General features: G+C 52.3%; 1 protein-coding gene across 4 annotated transcripts in view; it reads left to right on the top strand.

Moving 5' to 3' along the window:
- Nucleotides 1–19,325, top strand: part of HTT (huntingtin) — a 122,800-nt gene that overhangs the window by 61,347 nt on the left and 42,128 nt on the right. For all 4 annotated transcript variants that reach the window (XM_043448496.1, XM_043448497.1, XM_043448495.1 and 1 more), the window contains 11 exons: nt 924–1,075; nt 1,902–2,104; nt 5,113–5,239; nt 6,699–6,826; nt 7,105–7,215; nt 12,400–12,477; nt 12,787–13,010; nt 14,354–14,432; nt 14,516–14,677; nt 16,429–16,484; nt 17,508–17,656. In XM_043448496.1, the coding sequence (XP_043304431.1) occupies nt 924–1,075; nt 1,902–2,104; nt 5,113–5,239; nt 6,699–6,826; nt 7,105–7,215; nt 12,400–12,477; nt 12,787–13,010; nt 14,354–14,432; nt 14,516–14,677; nt 16,429–16,484; nt 17,508–17,656 (1,469 nt within the window). The remainder of the gene's footprint in view (nt 1–923; nt 1,076–1,901; nt 2,105–5,112; nt 5,240–6,698; nt 6,827–7,104; nt 7,216–12,399; nt 12,478–12,786; nt 13,011–14,353; nt 14,433–14,515; nt 14,678–16,428; nt 16,485–17,507; nt 17,657–19,325) is intronic.

The following is a 19,325-nucleotide window of genomic DNA, read 5'->3' as shown; positions in this document are numbered from 1 at the left end:
AGAAACTTTCTTTGTTTGAAATCAGATGTGATCTATCATGCAAAGTCATAATCAGTTACAAGAGTCGTTTAGGAACTACTGTACTTACATTCGGAGAAGGCAATGGCACCCCACTCCAGTACTCTTGCCTGGAAAATCCCATGGACGGAGAAGCCTGGTGGGCTGCAGTCCATGGGGTCACGAAGAGTCGGACACAACTGAGCGACTTCACTTTCACTTTTCACTTTCATGCACTAGAGAAGGAAATGGCAACCCACTCCAGTGTTCTTGCCTGGAGAATCCCAGGGACAGGGGAGCCTGGTGGGCTGCTGTCTGTGGGGTCGCACAGAGACGGACACGACTGAAGTGACTTAGCAGCAGCAGCAGCACTTACATTAGCAGTTCTCATTTAAAAATGAAAAGGATTTTCCTCCAGTAGATGGCCCTAATGAAGTGAAGTGAAGTGAGTCGTCAGTCGTGTCCGACTCTTTGTGACCCCATGGACTATACAGTCCATGGAATTCTCTAGGCCAGAATACTGGAGTGGGTAACCTTTCCCTTCTCCAGGGGATCTCCCCAACCCAAGGATCAAACCCAGGTCTCCTGCATTGCAGGTAAATTCTTTCCTACCTGAGCCACCAGGGTATCCCAGGAATACTGGAGTGGGTAGCCTATCCCTTCTCCAGTGGATCTTCCCAACCCAGGAATCAAACCAGGGTCTCCTGCATTACAGGTGGATTCTTTATACTTTCAATCAGATCTGCTCCCTGATTTCATTTCTCAGTGATTTTTATGGACCTGTGGTTACAAGAAAGATGCTAGTTAACAATAGTAAAATCGCTTTATGACCCGGCATGAAATGAATAGCCATAATCCTCTGTTTGGTTCATAAGAGAAGGCAAGTCTTAGCTCAGCATTGTTCTGTAATTTGGTTCTGCTTCCAGAGTGCCCCCGCTGAGCGCCTCAGACGAGTCCAGGAAGAGCTGCACCGTGGGGATGGTCACGATGATCCTGACCCTGCTGTCCTCAGCCTGGTTCCCGCTGGATCTCTCTGCCCACCAGGATGCTCTGATTTTAGCCGGGAACTTGCTGGCAGGTATTGGCCGTGCGTTAAAACAGTTAGCTGTGGGTGAACTCGTCTCTGATTTCATTTGAGCGGGCAGTGCGTGCAGGTGTTGTCTTGGGCCCCAGGGCAGTAGGGAGGCACAGTGTGAGGGCTGCGTTCTCCAGGGGCCTGTAGGTTTATAGGGGCAGGAGGCAGCACAGCGGGGCTGTGGTGCTCCCCGCTGGGGACTAGGGCGGGGAGCAAGGTTTGTGGGCGGGCAGGAAATGGCACAGCACCAGTACCACCCGGGACACGGAACAAACGGTATGATGTTTGAGAACTGGCAGTTTTGGGTGTCATGTGCGAGTAACGACGAGGATAGGGAATGTGGCCGGTGAGCAGTTCGTCTCCATTAGTGAGGACTTGGTCCGTTTGCTCTGGGAGGTCACTGGAGAGCTTCATGAAAGGGACTAACAATCGGGTCAGTATTTTAGAAAGATAACTTGGCTTATGCAAATACAGATCGGAGAAGTTAGGGAAACTCACAGTTAAGGCAAGATGGAGAGAGTCTGAACAAGATAATGGTTGTGGCTTGTGTTGAAGAAACCAGTTAAAGAGCGTGAAGGAGATAGAATCTGCAAGTCTCAATCGCCAGCTGAACTTGAGTTGTCTTGATCAGGAAGGGGACGGTCGTCCTGGGGGTGTGTGAGGCTGGGTTCATGGCACGCGAGCACACAGGGAAGTGTCAGGTTGCTGTGGAACCCGAGGCGTCCGCTGACCCCAGGGGGTGTCCAGCAGACTCCCCATGTAGGGCTTTGAGTGACTTGGCCTTTGCCCCCACCCTGGAGCCGGGGGTGACGTGTGTGCCGTGTCACAGCCAGTGCCCCCAGGTCTCTGAGGAGCTCGTGGACCTCTGAGGACGAGGCCAGCGCGGCAGCCACCAAACAGGAGGAGGTGTGGCCAGCCCTGGGTGACCGGACCCTGGTGCCCATGGTGGAGCAGCTCTTCTCCCACCTGCTGAAGGTCATCAACATCTGCGCACACGTCCTGGACGAGGTGGCTCCCGGACCCGCAGTGAAGGTGACCCCGCCTCGGGCAGCTCTTCCCTGCAGCTCAGGTGGTGCAGGGCCTCTGTGCTGCTCTGCCCCTCCCGCCCCACTCTTGATCAGATAAACAGAATCGCTCATGTCGTGACACTAGATAGAAAGCCAGATGTGACCCTCCCGTTCGCGTTTGGTATCATCTGTCATTCCCAGTCGCCTCTGAGAGGGAAGTAGCTGGCTGTGTTGTGGGGCCTTCGGCGTCGGCCAGGAAAGCTCAGAATTCAGGTGGCTCTCTCCCGAGATGTGCTGCCTTCCTTTGAGGCGCCACTCAGTACCCTCAGCTTCACAGCCAGCGGTCGAGTGACCGCACTCAGTACCCTCAGCTTCACAGCCAGCAGTCGAGTGACCGCACAGTGAGTTTGCGATGGACCGGTTCACTTGTATCTGCTGGCTCCCTCCCCACCGTCTCTCCCCCGTTGAGGACTCAGGTCCTCCTCTCGCTGCGTTTCGAGTCCAGTCTCCTCGCCAGACGCCTGAGTTAGTGCCTGCTGCCGACACTGGCCCTCTTTGTAAAGCCTCCTGGGCCCCGGACTCAGTCCACAGCTTTGGCTGTAGATTCTTTAACCCCTGCTGGCCTGGGCACCAGGCCGTATCAGTGCTCCCTGCTGAGGCCCGCCTGTGACTCTGGTGGGTGACTTTCAGGCCCCGACTCCCCTCTCCTCACGGCACCCAGGACCACCTGTCCTGTACTGAGACATTCTCTGATTGGTGCCGGATTCCCCGACTCCTGCTGCCCGGGCGCTCTCCTGCTTCGGTCCTCGTCCTGCCGTCCGTGCTCCCCAGGCTCCGTCCTCAGCTGCCTGTCTCTGAGCTTGCTGAGCCGGGCCATTCAGTACAGTGCTCTGCTCCCGCTGGGGCAGGAGCCTCTGGCCACGCATGGTGGCCGAGCCCCTGAGATGTGGCCCGCGCAACTGAAAGATTGGACTTCATTCATGTTCAGTCGTCATCAGATTTAAATGGAACTGTCACAGGGGACGACGGGCCTGGGTGCTCAGCGCAGTCAGGTCTGCTCTCGTGCTTCGGTGTCTAAGCTGGGAGACCCCGGGCCTGTCTGCAGTCTGGTGTGCCGGCTGCCGCGGACACCTCTGCTCGGGCAGTTCCTGGACGTCTCGTTCAGGCTGCAGCCGGACTCTGGTCTCCCCCGCAGCTGGTGCCTGTGCGCATCTCTCACTCCGGTTTTTCAGGCGAGGAAATGGGAGTTACCACAGCCCTTCATTTTGGTCACCAAAGTCTTTGTTTTCTCCAGAGTTTCTTGCCCAAAGCCCATACGTGTATACACACACATATGCAGGCACACTTATGCACGCTCACACACAGGTGCACACACGCACGGACTTTCCTCTACGCTCACCACTGCCGTCCAGCTCAGAGTGGATGGGGCATCTCTTGTGGACCGCGCAGTGGCCTCTTTGTGTTCTTAGCTGTGCTGGGCCTTAGCTGCTGTGCGCGGGCTTTCTCTAGTTGCGGCCACTGCTCTCTGGTGGCCGCGCTCGGCCTTCTCCCGCGGCCGCTTCTCTTGTTGTGGTTCCCCGGCTCTAGGCGCACAGGCGTCAGTAGTTGTGGCCCACGAGCTTAGTTGCTCTGCGGCATGTGGGATCTTCTTGGACCAGGGATCGAACCGTGTCCCTTGCATTATCTGGCAGACTCTCAACCACTGGACCACCAGGGAAGTCCTGCAGTAGCCTCTTTGGAACAGCATTATCAGTATACCATACGGTTTCCGTGTCATTCACATACCATACACCTCCCCCATTCAAAGTGTATAGTTCAGTGTGTGTTAGTACACCCAGAATTGTTTGGCCAGCTCTACAGTACATTTTGGAACCCAAAAAGGAGTGCTGTACCCATTGACTGTCACCCCCCAGCCCTCCCATGCCCCCCAGCTCCAGGCAGCCACTAACCCTCTTTCTGTGTGTGTTAGTCGTTCAGTCACGTCCGACTCTCTGTGAGCCCGTGGACTGTAGCCCACCAGACTCTGTCCACAGAATTCTCCAGGCGAGAATACCAGAGTGGGTTGCCATTCCCTTCTCCAGGGGATCTTCCCTTCCCAGGGATGGAACCCAGGTCTCCTGCACTGTAGGCAGATTCTTTACCGTCTGAGCCACCGAATTCTGTAGATCTGTCCATTCTAGACATTTCATGTCAGTGCAGCCACGCAGCCGGCCTTCGTGGCTGACTCCTCTCGTGAAGCAGGTTTTCCAGGTGCAGCCGCCTCTTTCCGAGCTCTCTCGAGCCCCTCCCTGCTGCCTTGCCGTCTGTTCTGATGGCAGCCTTTTAGCCCCTGTGTCTGCTGTGCAGACGAGACTCCAAGGTGTAAGGTGACTCCTTAGATCATGAAGTGGGCAAGCCGCGAGCCAGGGTGCCCACGCTGCTGCCTTCCTCAGTGCAGGCCGGGGCTCTGCGTTCTCACGTGTGTGTGCAGAGTGTGGGCTTCGTGGAGAGTCCGGGCTTGCTGCTACCTAGCTCAGCTGCTTGCTGGCTGTGACCTTGAATAAGTCACTTCATCATCGCTGGACTGTCTCACTTGAAAATGGAGTTCAGAGTGTTGCTTCCCACGCCCTGGCTCCTGGAGAGCCTCCCCATGCTCATTCTTGGTCCTGAAGTCTCCTGCAGCCCTTCTGACTTGCTGAGGCCTCTTTGGTCTCTGGCGTTCACCGTGCTCCCATTAGGAAGTGTTGGGTCACCTCCCACCACGGGTGATTGTCCTGTGGGTTAAAGTGGACAGTGTGTGTGCAGAGTCTGAGCCCCACAGATGTAGATCCAAACAAAAGAAATGAATTCCATGTGTTGACTCTTTCCCACAGATGGTGAAGCACACATACCCTAGTTTTCTGTTTTGTGTTGGTTACAACCCACTCCAGCCCTCTTGCCTGGAAAATTCCATGGAGTGAGGAGCCTGGTGGGCTACAGTCCACGGGGTCGCAAAGAGTCGGACACGACTGAGCGACTTCACGCACCTTCACGGTGTTCTGTGTTCTGTTTTAGGCAGCCCTGCCGTCTCTCACAAACCCCCCTTCTCTGAGCCCAATCCGACGGAAGGGAAAAGAGAAGGAGCCGGGAGAGCAGGCATCTGTGCCTGTGAGCCCCAAGAAAGGCGGTGAGGCCAGTCCAGGTGTGAAGCCGCGGCGGGGCGGGGCGGGGCCCGGCTGAGGGTGGGCGGGGCCGGGCCGGGCGGGGCGGGGCTGTCTGCATCACAGCGATTAGGACTCAACGCTTCCAGTCACGTCCCGGCTGATGGATAACTTGGCAGTTTGTATAGAACGAAGCCACAGAAATGGTTTCCCCAGGTGTGGTTTCGGATGTTAATTGCTAAGAGTACACAGGCCACGTTTTGGTCTTGAGCATGTCTGAGTGTGGTGTTCTAATTATTCGGGGTCCCAGCCGTCTCCCAGTGCCCGCGCTGTGCTCCCTACGCCCTGCGCCTCCTCCCTTCTGCTCTTCTTGTTGATGTTCAGGAAGGGAGGGGGTGTAGAGGGCTGGGAACAGAGGTAGTGGGTGAGAATTATGAAGGGGGAAGTGGAAACGCTACATTTGGAAAGGCTGTGTAGGGAGGAGAGTGGGGATGAAACCATCCGAGTGAGCCGAACCTGAAGAATTCACAGATGCTAGCGGGGTCTCGGGCCAGAGGGGCCAGAGTGCCCGTGGGCTCTGCCTGTGACGGGTGCCATCTGCGCCCCTCTCGGTGGGCACGGAGGGCAGGCGACTGGACTCCACCACACACGGTCACATGCCACCTCAGTGCTGGGGCCACACGTGACTCTTCCCTTCATTTTGCTTATAAAGCGTTCATGTCGAGCATTTTATTATTGTCTGAAGCTTATTCATTCTTTGGGCTACACTGCATGACTTGCGGGATCTTAGTTCCCCGAGTAGGGACTGAACCGGGGTCCTCGGCAGTGAAAGCCCGGGTCCTGAGCGCTGGGCCAACAGGAAGCTCCCTGTGCTAAGCATTTGGAAAGATGCTGTTCTCTAAGGATTGGTGGCAGTGCCGCTGGGGCTTTAGCATCTGAAAAGGTTCAGAACTGTACAGACCGGTCATCAGCATGTCAGTGGTTGTCTTTCTGATGATTAACGTGCTAAGGACCCTAAACCACCAACCTTTAAGCATTTTGCGTTTAGTACCTGCTCAGTGATAGCGCGTGACCCACACGGTCATCAGCACGTGCTCACTGCCCCCATGTTAAGTCGCTTACAGGACTCGTGACCTCAGTCAGCTGGGGGTCATCCCCCTGGTGCCCCTGGGAGCCTTTTGCTCTGGGCCGTTTTCAGATTGGTTGAAGTTCCTTGAATTGGTTGTTTCTCTGACTTGCAGCCAGGCCAAGGCAGACACCTCCCAGCATCACACTTGTCTTCTCTTTCTCTTTTTATTTTATTGTATTATCTTTTGGGAGGTACTCAGAGTCTACTAATGTTTAGTAATCAATTTCTTACTATTTCTAATTAATCAAGAAGTCAGGAAAAGTTGGCATTTTATCGTGCTAGAATACTTGAAAAATAATTGTTATAGTGATTTTTTTTAAGCTTGGCGAGTGTTTCCTTTTGACTTGAAAGTGTATCTTGTCTGTGTGAAGCCTCTCGACCACCTGAAACCTCAGGGCCTGTTGCCGCAAACAAGTCCTCGTCACTGGGGAGCTTCTGTCACCTACCTTCTTACCTCAAACTGCACGACGTCCTGAAAGCCACTCATGCCAACTACAAGGTACTGCTTTTGTAAAAATACCCTTGCTCTCACACATTTCAGGGGACTGTCGACATTTTTCTTAAGATTGTAGACATACATATGAGTGAGTAGACCTTAGGGATATGAGTTACAATTGGCTTTTTCAGCTTTGTTTATGATAACTTCCATCATACAAAAGGTTAGGATTTTTATTGAAAAAGTGATGTCTTTATGATCTCTTGGTGCTGGGTCTGGGCGTCCCAAGACCACCCATGTTCAGAGATGCTGTCTCCCTTGTCTCCCTTCTCATCCCCCAGGTCACCTTGGATCTTCAGAGCAGTAGTGAGAAGTTTGGGGGTTTTCTGCGCTCCGCCTTGGACGTTCTGTCTCAGATTCTGGAGCTGGCGACGCTGCAGGACATCGGGAAGGTTTGTGTTTCCTGTCTTCTCATTGAACTGTGGCTGGCACGCCTGAAATGCATCTCTGGGCCAGGTGCCTTGGGTTGGGACCCCAACATCCTGGCATGTTTGGAAAGTGGGGAGAAGGTTCTTCAGTTTGGACACCTGAGTCTGATTCTTAGCCTCGCATTGAGGAGAGTTTGATTTGTATTCTGGTTTCACTTTTTACTGTATATCAGCTCAGACTCAGTTGAATTAAAAAATGACTGGGTTTAAAACTGTTGAATCTTTTGCTTTCTCTGACCTTTGCATGTGGAAAGGTCAGAGCAGTCACAGTGACGGCATGTGGCTTTAGGAAGGAGCAGAGCTGTGCTTGAGGCTTGTGGACTTTGGTTCTGAGCCCAGTAACTGACCTCTGTCCCTCACCCTCCTGTCGTGGGGACCTGGTCAAGCAGACGGGAGAGTTAAGGGGTCGTGCGGTGAGTGCCGTGTCGTGTCCACATCCAGACCTGACAGTTACCACTTTGTCCACTTGCTCTGGTGTGTTTGGACCCACCTGTCCAGCTGGGGCATCTTAGTGTCTAATGAACTCCAAAGTGAGCTTCCGAAAGCCTGCCTTGAACATGGGCTGCAGCGCAGTTCCCTGTCCTCGCTCTCCCCGTCTTTCTCTCCGTATGCATGAAGCTCACCCGGTCTCAGTCACAGTGCACATTGTCGTCTGTTTCTCCTCGCTTGTCGCTTGTGCTTCTCCCACATGTCAACTCAGAGCGGGGGCGGAGCAGTGCTCAGGCCAGGGCTAAGTCTTCCACCTGAGGCAAGGGCTCTCTGGCTCTGCCCGGGGCTGCGAGCCCGCTGGGAGAGGAGTCAGTGTCCGGGCCTGTGTGATCTCTGAGCGCTGCTCCCTCTGCCCGCCTCCTCCCTGCCCAGCACTGTGAGGCCTCCCCAGGTCCTCTCTGGGAGGCCCCTCTTCTTTGGAACCCTCACTGCATCTGCTTCCTGGCCTCCCAGCTCCTTCTCGACTCGGGGCACCCCGAGCTCTGCTCCATCCCTCATCCTCATGCCCCTCCCGGGAGCTCTCTGAGGGGCACAGAGAGTGGGGCAGCCGTCCGGCTGACCAGCTCATTTCCCATCTCTCGGGAACCCGTGTCCTCTGGTGCCTGGTGATCACAGTCTTGGAGCCGTGCTTTCATGTATTATCTGGCTTTTTTGGTTGTTTGGCTGTGGGGTAAACGTGGTGCCTCTTACCCCTTCCTGGCTGGGGATGGGGTGGCCCTTTGTTATCCTGTGTGTTAATGTTCATGCTCGGGACTTGTTTCCTGTTACTCTGGACTCTCAGAAGGCCAGCAGCACCATCCTTTTCTCACCTGTTTTCAGTTTCTTAGCCATGCTGTAAGGGCCACCCAAGGCGGACAGGTCATGGTGGAGAGTTCTAACAAAACGTGGTCCACTGGAGAAAGGAATGGCAAACCCCTTCAGTATTCTTGCCTTGAGAACCAATGAGCAGTATGAAAAGGTAAAAAGATAGGACACTGAAAGATGAACTTCCCAGGTCAGTAGGTGCCCAATATGCTACAGGAGATGAGTGGAGAAATAACTCCAGAAAGAATGAAGAGATGGAGCCAAAGCAAAAACAATGCCCAGTAGTGGATGTGACAGGTGATGGAAGTAAAGTCCAATGTGGTAAAGAGCAATATTGTATAGGAACCTGGAATGTTAGGTCCAGCAGGTGCAAGTGGTCAAACAGGAGATGGCAAGAGTGAATGTCGACATTTTAGGAATCAGTGAACTAAAATGGATTGAAATGGCGAATTTAATTCAAATGATCATTATATCTACTACTGTGGGCAAGAATCCATTAGAAGAAGTTGAGTAGCCCTCACAGTCAACTAAAGAGTCTGAAATGCAGCACTTGGGTGCAGTCTCAAAAGTGACAAATCTCTGTTCGTTTCCAAGGCAAACCATTCGGTATCACAGTGATCTAAGTCCAGCATACCCAATCCAGTAATGCTGAAAAAGCTGAATGGTTCTATGAAGACCTACAAGACCTCCAAGAACTAACACTCAAAAAAGATGTCCTTTTCATCACAGGGGACTGGAATGCAAAAGTAGGAAATCAAGAGATACCTGGAGTAACAGGCAAGTTTGGCCCTGGAGTACAGAATGAAGTAAGGCAGAGGCTAACAGTTTTGCCAAGAGAATGCACTGGTCATAGCAGACACCTTCTTCCAAAAACACAGGAGAAGACTCTATACATGGACATCACCAGATAGTCAATAGTGAAATCAGATTGATTATATTCTTTGCAGCCAAAGACGGAGAAGCTCTATACAGTCAGCAAAAACAAGATCAGGAGCTGAATGTGGCTCAGGTCATGAACTCCTTCTTGGCAAATTCAGACTTAAAGAAAGTAGGGAAAACCACTAGCCCATTCAGGTATGACCCAAATCAAATCCCTTACAATTATACAGTGGAAGTAACAAATAGATTAAAGGGATTAGATCTGATAGAGTGCCTGAAGAACTATAGACGGAGGTTCATGACATTTTACAAGAGGTGGTGATCAAGACAATCCCCAAGAAAAAGAAATGCAAAATAGCAAAATGGTTGTCTGAGGAGACCTTACAAATAGCTGAGAAAAAGAGAAGCAAAAGGCAGAGGAGAAACAGAAAGATATACCTATCTGAATGCAGAGTTCCAAAGAATAGCAAGGAGAGATAAGAAAGTGTTCCTCAGTGATCAGTTCAAAGAAATAGAGGAAAACAGTAGGATGGAAAAATGAGAGAGCTCTTCAAGAAAATTAGAGATACCAAGGGAACATTTCATGCAAAGATGGGTTCAATAAAGGACAGAAATGGTATGGACCTAACAGAAGCAGAAGATATTAAAAACAGGTGGCAAGAATACACAGAAGAACTGTACAAAAAAGATCTTTACGACCCAGATGATCACTATGGTGTCATCACTCACCTAGAGCCAGACCTCCTGGAATATGAAGTCAAGTGGGCCTTAGAAAGCATCACTATGAACAAAGCTAGTGGAGGTGATGGAATTCCAGTTGAGCTATTTCAGATCCTAAAAGATGATGCTGTGAAAGTGCTACACTCGATATGCCAACAAATTTGGAAAACTCAGCAGTGGCCACAGGACTGGAAAAGGTCAGTTTTCATTTTAATCCCAAAGAAGGGCAATGCCAAAGAATGTCCAGACTACCACACAGTTGCATTCTTCTCAAACACTAGCAAAGTAATGCTCAAAATTCTCCAAGCCAAGCTCCAACAGTACGTGACCTGTGAACTTCCAGATGTTCAAACTGGATTTAGAAAGGCAGAGGAACCAGAGATCAAATTGCCAACATCCATTGGATCATCAAAAAAGCAAGAGAATTCCAGAAAAACATCTACTTCTGCTGTATTGGTTATGCCAAAGCCTTTGACTATGTAGATCACAAGAAAACTCTTCTGTGGAAAATTCTTCAAGAGATGGGAATACCAGACCACCTTACCTGCCTCCTGAGAGACCTGTATGCACGTCAAGAAGCAACAATTACAACCAAAGAGGGAACAACAGATTGGTTCCAAATTGGGAAAGGAGATATGTCAAGGCTATATATTGTTTTCCTGCTTATTTAACTTATATGCAGAGTACGTCATGAGAAACGCTGGGCTGGTTGAAGCACAAGCTGGAATCAAGATTGCTAGGAGAAATATCAATAACCTCAGATATGCAGATGACACCACCCTTATGGCAGAAATTGAAGAAGAAGTAAGAGCCTCTTGATGAAAGTGAAACAGGAGAGTGAAAAAGTTGGCTTAAAGCTCAACATTCAGAAAACCGAGATCAGGGCATCCAGTCCCATCACTTCATGGCAAATAGATGGGGAAACAGTGGAAACAGTGGCTGACTTTATTTTCTTGGGCTCCAGAATCACTGCTGATAGTGACTGCAGCCATGAAATTAAAAGACTCTTGCTCCTTGGAAGAAAAGCTGTGACCAACCTAGACAGCATATTAAAAAGTATAGACATTACTTTGCCGACAAAGGTCAGTCTAGTCAAAGCTATGGTTTTTCCAGTAGTCACGTATGGATGTGAGAGTTGAGCTATAAAGAAAGCTGAGCGCCAAAGAATTGATGCTTTTGAACTGTGGTATTGGAGAAGACTCTTGAGAGTCCCTTGGACTGCAAAGAGATCCAACCAGTCCATCCTAAAGGAAATGAGTCCTGAATGTTCATTGGGAGGACTGATGCTGAAGCTGAAACTAATACTTTGGCCACCTAATGTGAAGAACTAATCATTGCAAAAGATCCTGATCCTGGGAAACATTGAAGGCAGGAGGAGAAGGGGATGACAGAGGATGAGATTGTTGGATGGCATCACCTACTTGATGGACATGGGTTTGAGCAAGTGCCGGGAGAAGGACAGGGAAGCCTGGTGTGCTGCAGTCCATGGGGTTGCAAAGAATCAGACACGACTGAGCAACTGAGCTGAACTGAACTTAGTTTCCAGATTTCCCTGGTGGCTCAGATGGTGAAGTGTCTGCCTGCAGTGCAGGCGACCTGGGAATGCACAGAAAGCGTATTCCATATGTATTTGTTAAAAGACCTGATTGTTTGTTAGACAACTTGTGATACTAAACACTCTGGTTGAATTTTTCTAGTTAACACTTCTTAGTTACCTGCTATGAGCAGTGGTGTGGAACAGACTCATCCCTGCAGCCTTGGACGTCTGGTCCAGGGAGAGTTAATCAGAATAGTCAACATACATGGGCTTGAGTATATGAAGTGAACAGAAACGTGTCACTTTTTAGTACAGGATGTTGCGTCAGACGGATGAAGCGAGTGGCCTCTCTGTAGTTGGACTGCCGCGAGCAGCGGCTGGAGGCCGCGTGGCCGTGAGGAGCGGGCTGCTGGTGGCGGCCTGGACCAGCTCTCGTCTCCAGGGAACCTTGGCTGCGCAGGCCTCGCGTATGAGGCTGGAAAAGCACCTGTGAGGGCAGTCGTGGTGGTCATCTTTGCAGGCTGCTGTCAAGACACATCCAGGACTTTCTGTGGCAAATCACACCTGCCGTAATGTGTGTTACGATCAGCTGACCGTCCGTAGGCGCCCCAGGGATGCAGGGCTTTCAGTGCCCCTGTGGACTCTGACCTCCTGCTCTGAGAATAGGGCTGGACGCGAGTGACTCGCTTCCTTTAATGCCTCACACTTCTCCTTTCCAGTGTGTTGAAGAGATCCTGGGATACCTGAAGTCTTGCTTCAGTCGAGAGCCGATGATGGCGACCGTGTGTGTTCAGCAGGTAAGAGAGCAGCTCCTGGGAAGCCCTGCTGCCCGCACGATGCTGGCGCACTGCCTGTCACTGAGGAGATGCTGCGTCTGGCAGCCCCACCATCACTCCCCTGCTCGCTTGTTCTCCGGCCAGAAGGGTGCTTGTCCCCTGTGCCCTTGGAGGAGGGGCTCGCCCTTGGGGACAGGCTCCCGTCCCCTTCCTGCCGTCCGAGCGCCCCTCCGGCGTCCACGCATCCCGTTAGTTTCAGGTGGACTTGGTGTGCGTGTGGGAGATTCTGCATTAATTCGAATGTCGATGACTTCAATTCTTCCGCTCCAGTTGCTGAAGACTCTGTTCGGGACAAACCTGGCCTCCCAGTTTGACAGCCTGTCTTCCCACCCCAGCAAGTCGCAGGGCCGAGCTCAGCGCCTCGGCTCCTCCAGCGCACGGCCCGGCTTGTACCACTACTGCTTCATGGCGCCGTACACCCACTTCACCCAGGCCTTGGCGGACGCCAGCCTGCGGAACGTGGTGCAGGCAGAGCAGGACCAGGACACCTCAGGGTAACCTTCTGAGCGCCCCCTGTGTTCTCTAGAGCTCTCCGCGGTGCTGAAGGCAGGGCCCCCTTCAGAGAGGCGTGTAGTCCAGTGAGAGGTGGGCCTGCGGTGTTACGGTCTGCCGGGCGGGCTGGGCTGGGCGACAGCAGAGCTGCGCGGCTCCCCGGGAGGCTGCGACCACTCACGCTACCGTGTCGGCAGGCCCGGAGCGGGGCGCGCGTTCCTCCGCCGCGGGGTCCGGTCCTGTGTGTTGGTGGCCTCAGGGCCTGTAACTCGGGTGGTGCCGCAGTGCTGGTGTGCAGAGGGCTGGGGGGCGGTGCGTTCCCAGCTTCATGGATAAAGGTCTCTTTCCACTTAATTTATGGCTGTGTTGGACTTCCCCAGTGGCTCAGATGGTAAAGTGTCTGTCTGCAGTGCAGGATCCCTGGGTCGGGAAGGTCCCCTGGAGGAGGGCATGGTAAGCCACTCCAGTGTTCTTTCTTGGAAAATCCTATGGACGGAGGAGCCTGGTGGACTACAGTCCATGGAGTCACAAAGAGTCGGACACAACTGAGTGACTTCACTTTCTTTCTTTAGGATGTCTGGGATTGCAGTAGTTTCTTAAATTACCATTAATTTTTAGTGCATATTTGAGTTACTACTCTGTAGCAACAGTAGAATTCCTGGGTTTTTGTTACATAGATTTAGAGTATTTTAGGAAAATGTCCACATTTTGGGCTTTAATTGGTGATACACTGACTGTTTCTAAGTCTCAGGACTAGGACTCTTCAAATATTTTGTCTAATACGGGATATAAGTAAAACAAGCAAATGTCTGATTACTGTCATTTAACATTATGTTTCTTAAAAAGAAAAGGGTATACTTGATGTCAAAGTTTAAAGAAATCAAGTGATGCCTTGTGAGTCTCCGAGCCTTTCCTGAGCCTGGCTGCCTCCAGCCCCGCCCCTGAGGCTGTGTGAGTGCCCAGCAGCAGCAGCACCCTGGCCCAGGTCGCCTGCTGCAGGGAAGCCTGGTGGGCGGCAGGCCAGCCGCGGCGGTCCGTCCACGGTAGACTCAGTTCTGTCTGATGGCGTGCTCGGTCGTGTCCAGCTCTTCACGACTCCATGGACTGTAGCACACCAGGCCCCTCTGTCCGTGAGATTTTCCAGACGAGAATACTACAGCGGGTTTCCATTTCCTTGCCTGACTAACCTTCATTAAGAGAAGAGCTTGATGCCGCTCCACTGAGTGGCTGTTGACCCTGAAGTGTTCTGATTCTGTGAGCTGGAGTCAGCCTGACCTGGGTCTAGCTGGGGACACAGGGGAGTATGCAAGGGTGTTCTCTGCTTGCCCTTTTTCCTACCTGGCAGATGGTTTGACGTCCTCCAGAAAGTGTCGTCCCAGCTGAAGACAAACCTCACCAGCGTCACAAAGAACCGAGCAGACAAGGTAACTGGGAGCTGTTCCCAGGTTGCGGTCTGGAAGCAGCTGCAGCTGAAGACTCACTCAGGTGTTCTTTCTTTTCTTCGTAGAATGCTATTCATAATCACATTCGCTTATTCGAGCCTCTTGTTATAAAAGCTTTAAAACAGTACACGACCACGACCTCCGTGCAGTTGCAGAAGCAGGTGTTGGACTTGCTGGCGCAGCTGGTTCAGCTCCGGGTCAACTACTGCCTTCTGGATTCAGACCAGGTGTGTCCCTCGTGTCTTTCACCTGCCGTAGCGGTTCGTGATGTAGTGAAAGCTAACTGAGAAAGACGCTGAAGCGTGCCGTCAGGAAGTGTGCATTTCCTTCCCTCACCAGCTGCTGCGTCTCCTCGTCTCACCCACCGGTGGGCGCGGAGGCCTGGCCCGCGGAGCCTCGGCGAGCACGGCGCCGTGAGCCAGGCGCTCCAGCCTTTATGCTCTGCAGCGGTTCCTCCTGTCCACCCACCTGCCCCCGCCCCAGGAGTAATTTACACTGTAAGACTCATGGTTTGAGGGGACCTCTGTGCAGAATCCAGAGTGTGGTTTTAAACTGCTTACGAGGAACGGTTTCCAGTATCAAGCTGTCCCCTGTTGAAAAGGCGTGTGACCCATCGGACAGTGGCTGGCCCCCGCGCTGCGGCTGTCTGAGCCAGCCACCCCATGGGCCCTCACCCCCGCGCCCTGCTCTGGCGCGTGCGACTGTGCAAAGGCGGATCCCTTCGTGACATGAATTCTCTAAAAGCAGGAGTCAGAGCAGCCAAGGTCACCACAGGGAGAGTTGCCTTTGGGGCGTCAGGATGTGACTGTCCCTCTTGGGCTGTGACCGTGGGCTGCTTTCCTGAGTGAGATGGGAAGTGCTCCGAGGTGGAAACACTGCAGCTCTCCGTTTGCTCCTAGACGTCACCGTCTAGAAGGTGTCGTGGGCGCTGTGGCACCGTCACTCCCCTGGGGAAGCTCGATGGAGAGGCGACGCCGCTTTCCCCGCAGTGGTGCTGGGGGGCCACCTGAGGAGAGGGGGCCTAGGGGCTTTGTGTTGGCCAGCATCTTCACCATCCTGCCCTCCGCGCTGGTTTTCAGGAGGGCATTCTCCACAGAGCCCTTTTCCTCCTCTGGGGAGACGCTCCCAGGGGATGGTGGTTCTGTCATCTGGGGAGGGGGACGCCCTCGTCTGCGGTGGCGGTGGCTGTGGCTGAGGGGAGGCAGGCGTGGGACCTGCCGTGGGGCTTCCCGGGATGAAGCGGGGCCCGGCGCAGGCTGGCTCCACTTGTCCGAGCCCAGCAGGCACCTTCGCGACTCCTCAGGGAGACCAGTCCTCCCAGTGGTGGTTAGAGGCCCCTTTCTCCCCAGTTCTTAGGATTGGTTGCGGTGATGGTCTTTATGAACAGGGCAGAAAAAGAGGCCCACGATTTACCTCAGTTCAGGCTGTGGGTTATGGGGCCCAGGAGGAGACTGGAGATGAGCTCCAAGCGTCAGGGTGGGGCATGAATGTGCGCTTGGAGCTCGACATGGCGCTGGTCGTGAGCTGCCACAGGTGCGGCCTCCGCTCGCGGCCCCCACGCCCCCAGCAGCCCTGGGTGCCCGGCCCCTCTGAGTGCTGGTGCTGCGGGGAGAAGGTGGGCGCACCTGGCTGTCTTGTTCCTAAGCCGGTTCAGGAAGTCCCCGCTGCCGGGCTTGCCGCAGCTGCACCAGCAGGACCTGAGCTGCGCCTTGTGGGTGCCTCCTGGTGGCCCCTGGAACTTCCGTTTGTTTCTCCCAGGAGGTTTCACCTCAGCGTTCAGTAAACAAGTTTAAAGGGGTTTTTGCAAGTGTCTTGAAATTATCTAATCTGACCGTAGAGTACGTTTAGAGTTCTTGTATAGAAGCATGGTTGTCTACTCAGAAAACTTGTTAAAGGTCTATACAGATGAGTGCCAAGGAAAGTAACCTAGTTTGCACATTTTAATTACTGATGTGAAAATTGTATTTCCTGCCTGTAGGTGTTTATTGGATTTGTGCTGAAGCAGTTTGAATACATTGAAGTCGGTCAGTTCAGGTAATTGCATTTTGTTATTTTAGATTTCTTGTTCTTATTACATAATTACATGTAATTTTATTTGGATTCATTTTATTTTTTTGGCCATACCAAGCAGCATGTGGATCTTAGTTCCCCAACCAGGGATTGAACCTGTGTCCTCTGCAGTAAAAGTGTGGCGTCTTAATCACTTCCTACCAGGAAGTCCATACATGTAATTCTAGATTTTTAAGATGAGTGTTTACTTTAAAAGACCATGAGGCGTTTTAGCCAGACCTTGTTTTTAATGGAAGTCTGACTAACATGCTGTGGGTTTTTGTTTCTTTTGAGAATTAATGACTTGAGGATCTCAAGCCTCGTTGAGAGGTAGTTTTTTATCTGACAATCACACATGTTGTCAGTTTTCATTTCAGATTTCAAAGCATTTAATTATAATAGTCCTGCTAAATGAAATATTATTTGAGATAATAGTAGTTTTTTCTAATCTTACCGAGGACGGTTTTAGATATGGTTGTCTCTAGAACTTTACCTTGCTAACCTGTAAGGTTTTAATACTTCATCCTGTAAATACAATTGAAAATGTAGACCCTTTAGTTTCTGAACCACTAGTAGTTAGGGAAGCATGGTGCAGAGGAGAGTGTTCTGAGAGGCCCGCCCGCCCCCGGGTCTGGGGGCCCAGGCTTTTGTTCTCGCCGTGTGTCACCTGACCATGTGATTGGAGGCGAGTTACCTTTTCTTCTTTGGGTGCCGGCTTCTTCAGCAGAAGGACGGGGGGCAGACGGAGGCGCCCTGGGCTGCGGTGATGAGGGTGCCTCTCTCAGGGCCCTCACTGAGCCCTGCCAGCCGCCGGGGCGCCCCAGCGGGTGTGGGGGCCCCACCCCAGACAGGGACTCGAGATGAGGGTGATGGGACCGAACCAGGTGCCGCGGCTCCGAGCGCCCCCGCCACGCTCTCCACTTTGAACCAGGGGTGGTTTGGTTGGGGCTGTTAATGCGATGATGTTTCTTCATTTTAAAGGAAGTCTTGTGGTGTTTTTGTTTTTAGGGAGTCAGAGGCGATCATCCCAAACATCTTTTTCTTCCTGGTATTACTGTCTTACGAACGTTACCACTCAAAACAGATCATCGGCATCCCTAAAATCATCCAGCTCTGTGATGGCATCATGGCCAGCGGGAGGAAGGCGGTGACGCACGGTAACGTGAGGCCGGCCTCTCCCCGGCTCTTTGGTCTGTGCGCTTACACTGCCTCCTGCCGGCTGTGCGTTCATGTGCGTGTGCACTCTGGCTGGAGGTGTCTGAAGAAAGGAGTGTGTGGTCCCCCCGGGTGAAAACAGCGCACGTGGAGTCTAGCATAAATGCTCCCATCTATCCATGTGAAACAGAGAATTTTAAAATCCAGCTTCTGAAAGGCCACTGGGTTTATCATCCAGTGTCCTGAAAGGCACAGTGTGACCTTCATTCAGGACTGGCTGTTTCATAGGTGCTAAAGTGAGGTCCACAGACAGTGACCCGCGGCCCAGGCCCCTGCTGCCGCCTGGCGCAGTGAGGCTGTGCTGTGGGGAGGAGCCGTCACCCCTCTGACTTTCTCACAGCTCTCCCAGCACACCCTACTCACTCTCTGTGGCTCGGTCAGCAGAAACCTGGGGGCCTTTGAGCTGTGGTTGGGGCGCCTCCTGCGACCTCCGCTGGCTGCCACTCGGAGGTCCCCGTGTGCTGTACCACGGCGGGCAGGCCACCGGGCCAAGGGGTGGGGTGTGCAGGGCTTGGCTGCTCGCCACTTCCACACTAGCAAGGCGGTCAGCTTCCTGCTGGGGCTTCAGTTCAGGCCTCAGGAGAGGGACTCCTGACTGCCCATGTACACTCGGGGTCACTGGAGGTGAGAGTTCAGATCTCAAATAGAGGCATGACTGAGGCTTCCCAGATCAGAGGAAAGAAAATTCTTTCTTTGGAAAGAAAGTTGATGGACAGCCAAACCTTACTGTTTTTACTATGGAACCTGGTCATCGGTGGGAAACTCAGCCAGTACGTGTGTGTGAGTGTGTGTGTGTGTGTGTGTGAGAGAGAGAGAGTGTATGTGTGTGTGTGAGGGAGTGTGTGTGAGAGAGAGTGTGTGTGTCTGTGAGGGAGTGTGTGTGTGTGAGGGAGTGTGTGTGTGAGGGTGTGTGTGTGAGGGAGTGTGTGAGAGTGTGTGTGAGGGAGTGTGTGTGTGGGAGTGTGTGTGTGTGTGAGAGAGTGTGTGTGTGAGTGTGTGTGTGTGAGGGAGTGTGTGTGTGTGTGTGTGTGTGTGTGTGTGTGAGGGAGTGTGTGTGTGAGAGACTGAGGGTGAGAGTGCGCCTTTCAGTAACTGGTGACTTGGCCGGGCTGATGCTCCTCAGTGAAGGGTCTTCCTAGTTTACTCATGAGGGTGTGTTAGGCCCAAGGCTTCACTTTGCTGTTTTGAGTAAAGACATGCCTTGAGGGGGAAACCCTTAGTCTAACGAGAGAGTGAGTTTAATTGCTTTAAACAGTAGAGAAATCTAATATTTTGACTAAGTGTTTTCTGTTGGAAAAGCATCTGTCCTCTTTTCAGGTGAATCTTTGAGCAGATTGTGCATGAGGTTAGAATGCTGCTGTTTTAGTTAGTTGGAAGGTTTTAGTTTAAATTTGACTTTTGAATTTGTGTCCCTTTGTGTCAGAAGTAATGTTACGTCACAGAAGCCCTAGTTTTCAAAAAGATTTCAGAACCCTGTCAAGTGTCAGAGAAGACCCTTGACCTTCCAGGATGGCGTGCAGATAATCTCGCTGCACTCCTGGGTAACGTGAAATTATCCCTTAGCCCAGAGTTGGGTGTGGACCAGAGTTTTCTTTGTTTTTTGGAAATAAT

This window comes from Cervus canadensis, chromosome 26 (assembly GCF_019320065.1).
Source record: "Cervus canadensis isolate Bull #8, Minnesota chromosome 26, ASM1932006v1, whole genome shotgun sequence".
Taxonomy (NCBI): Eukaryota; Metazoa; Chordata; class Mammalia; order Artiodactyla; family Cervidae; genus Cervus; species Cervus canadensis.
This window is presented reverse-complemented; position numbering and strand designations above follow the sequence as displayed.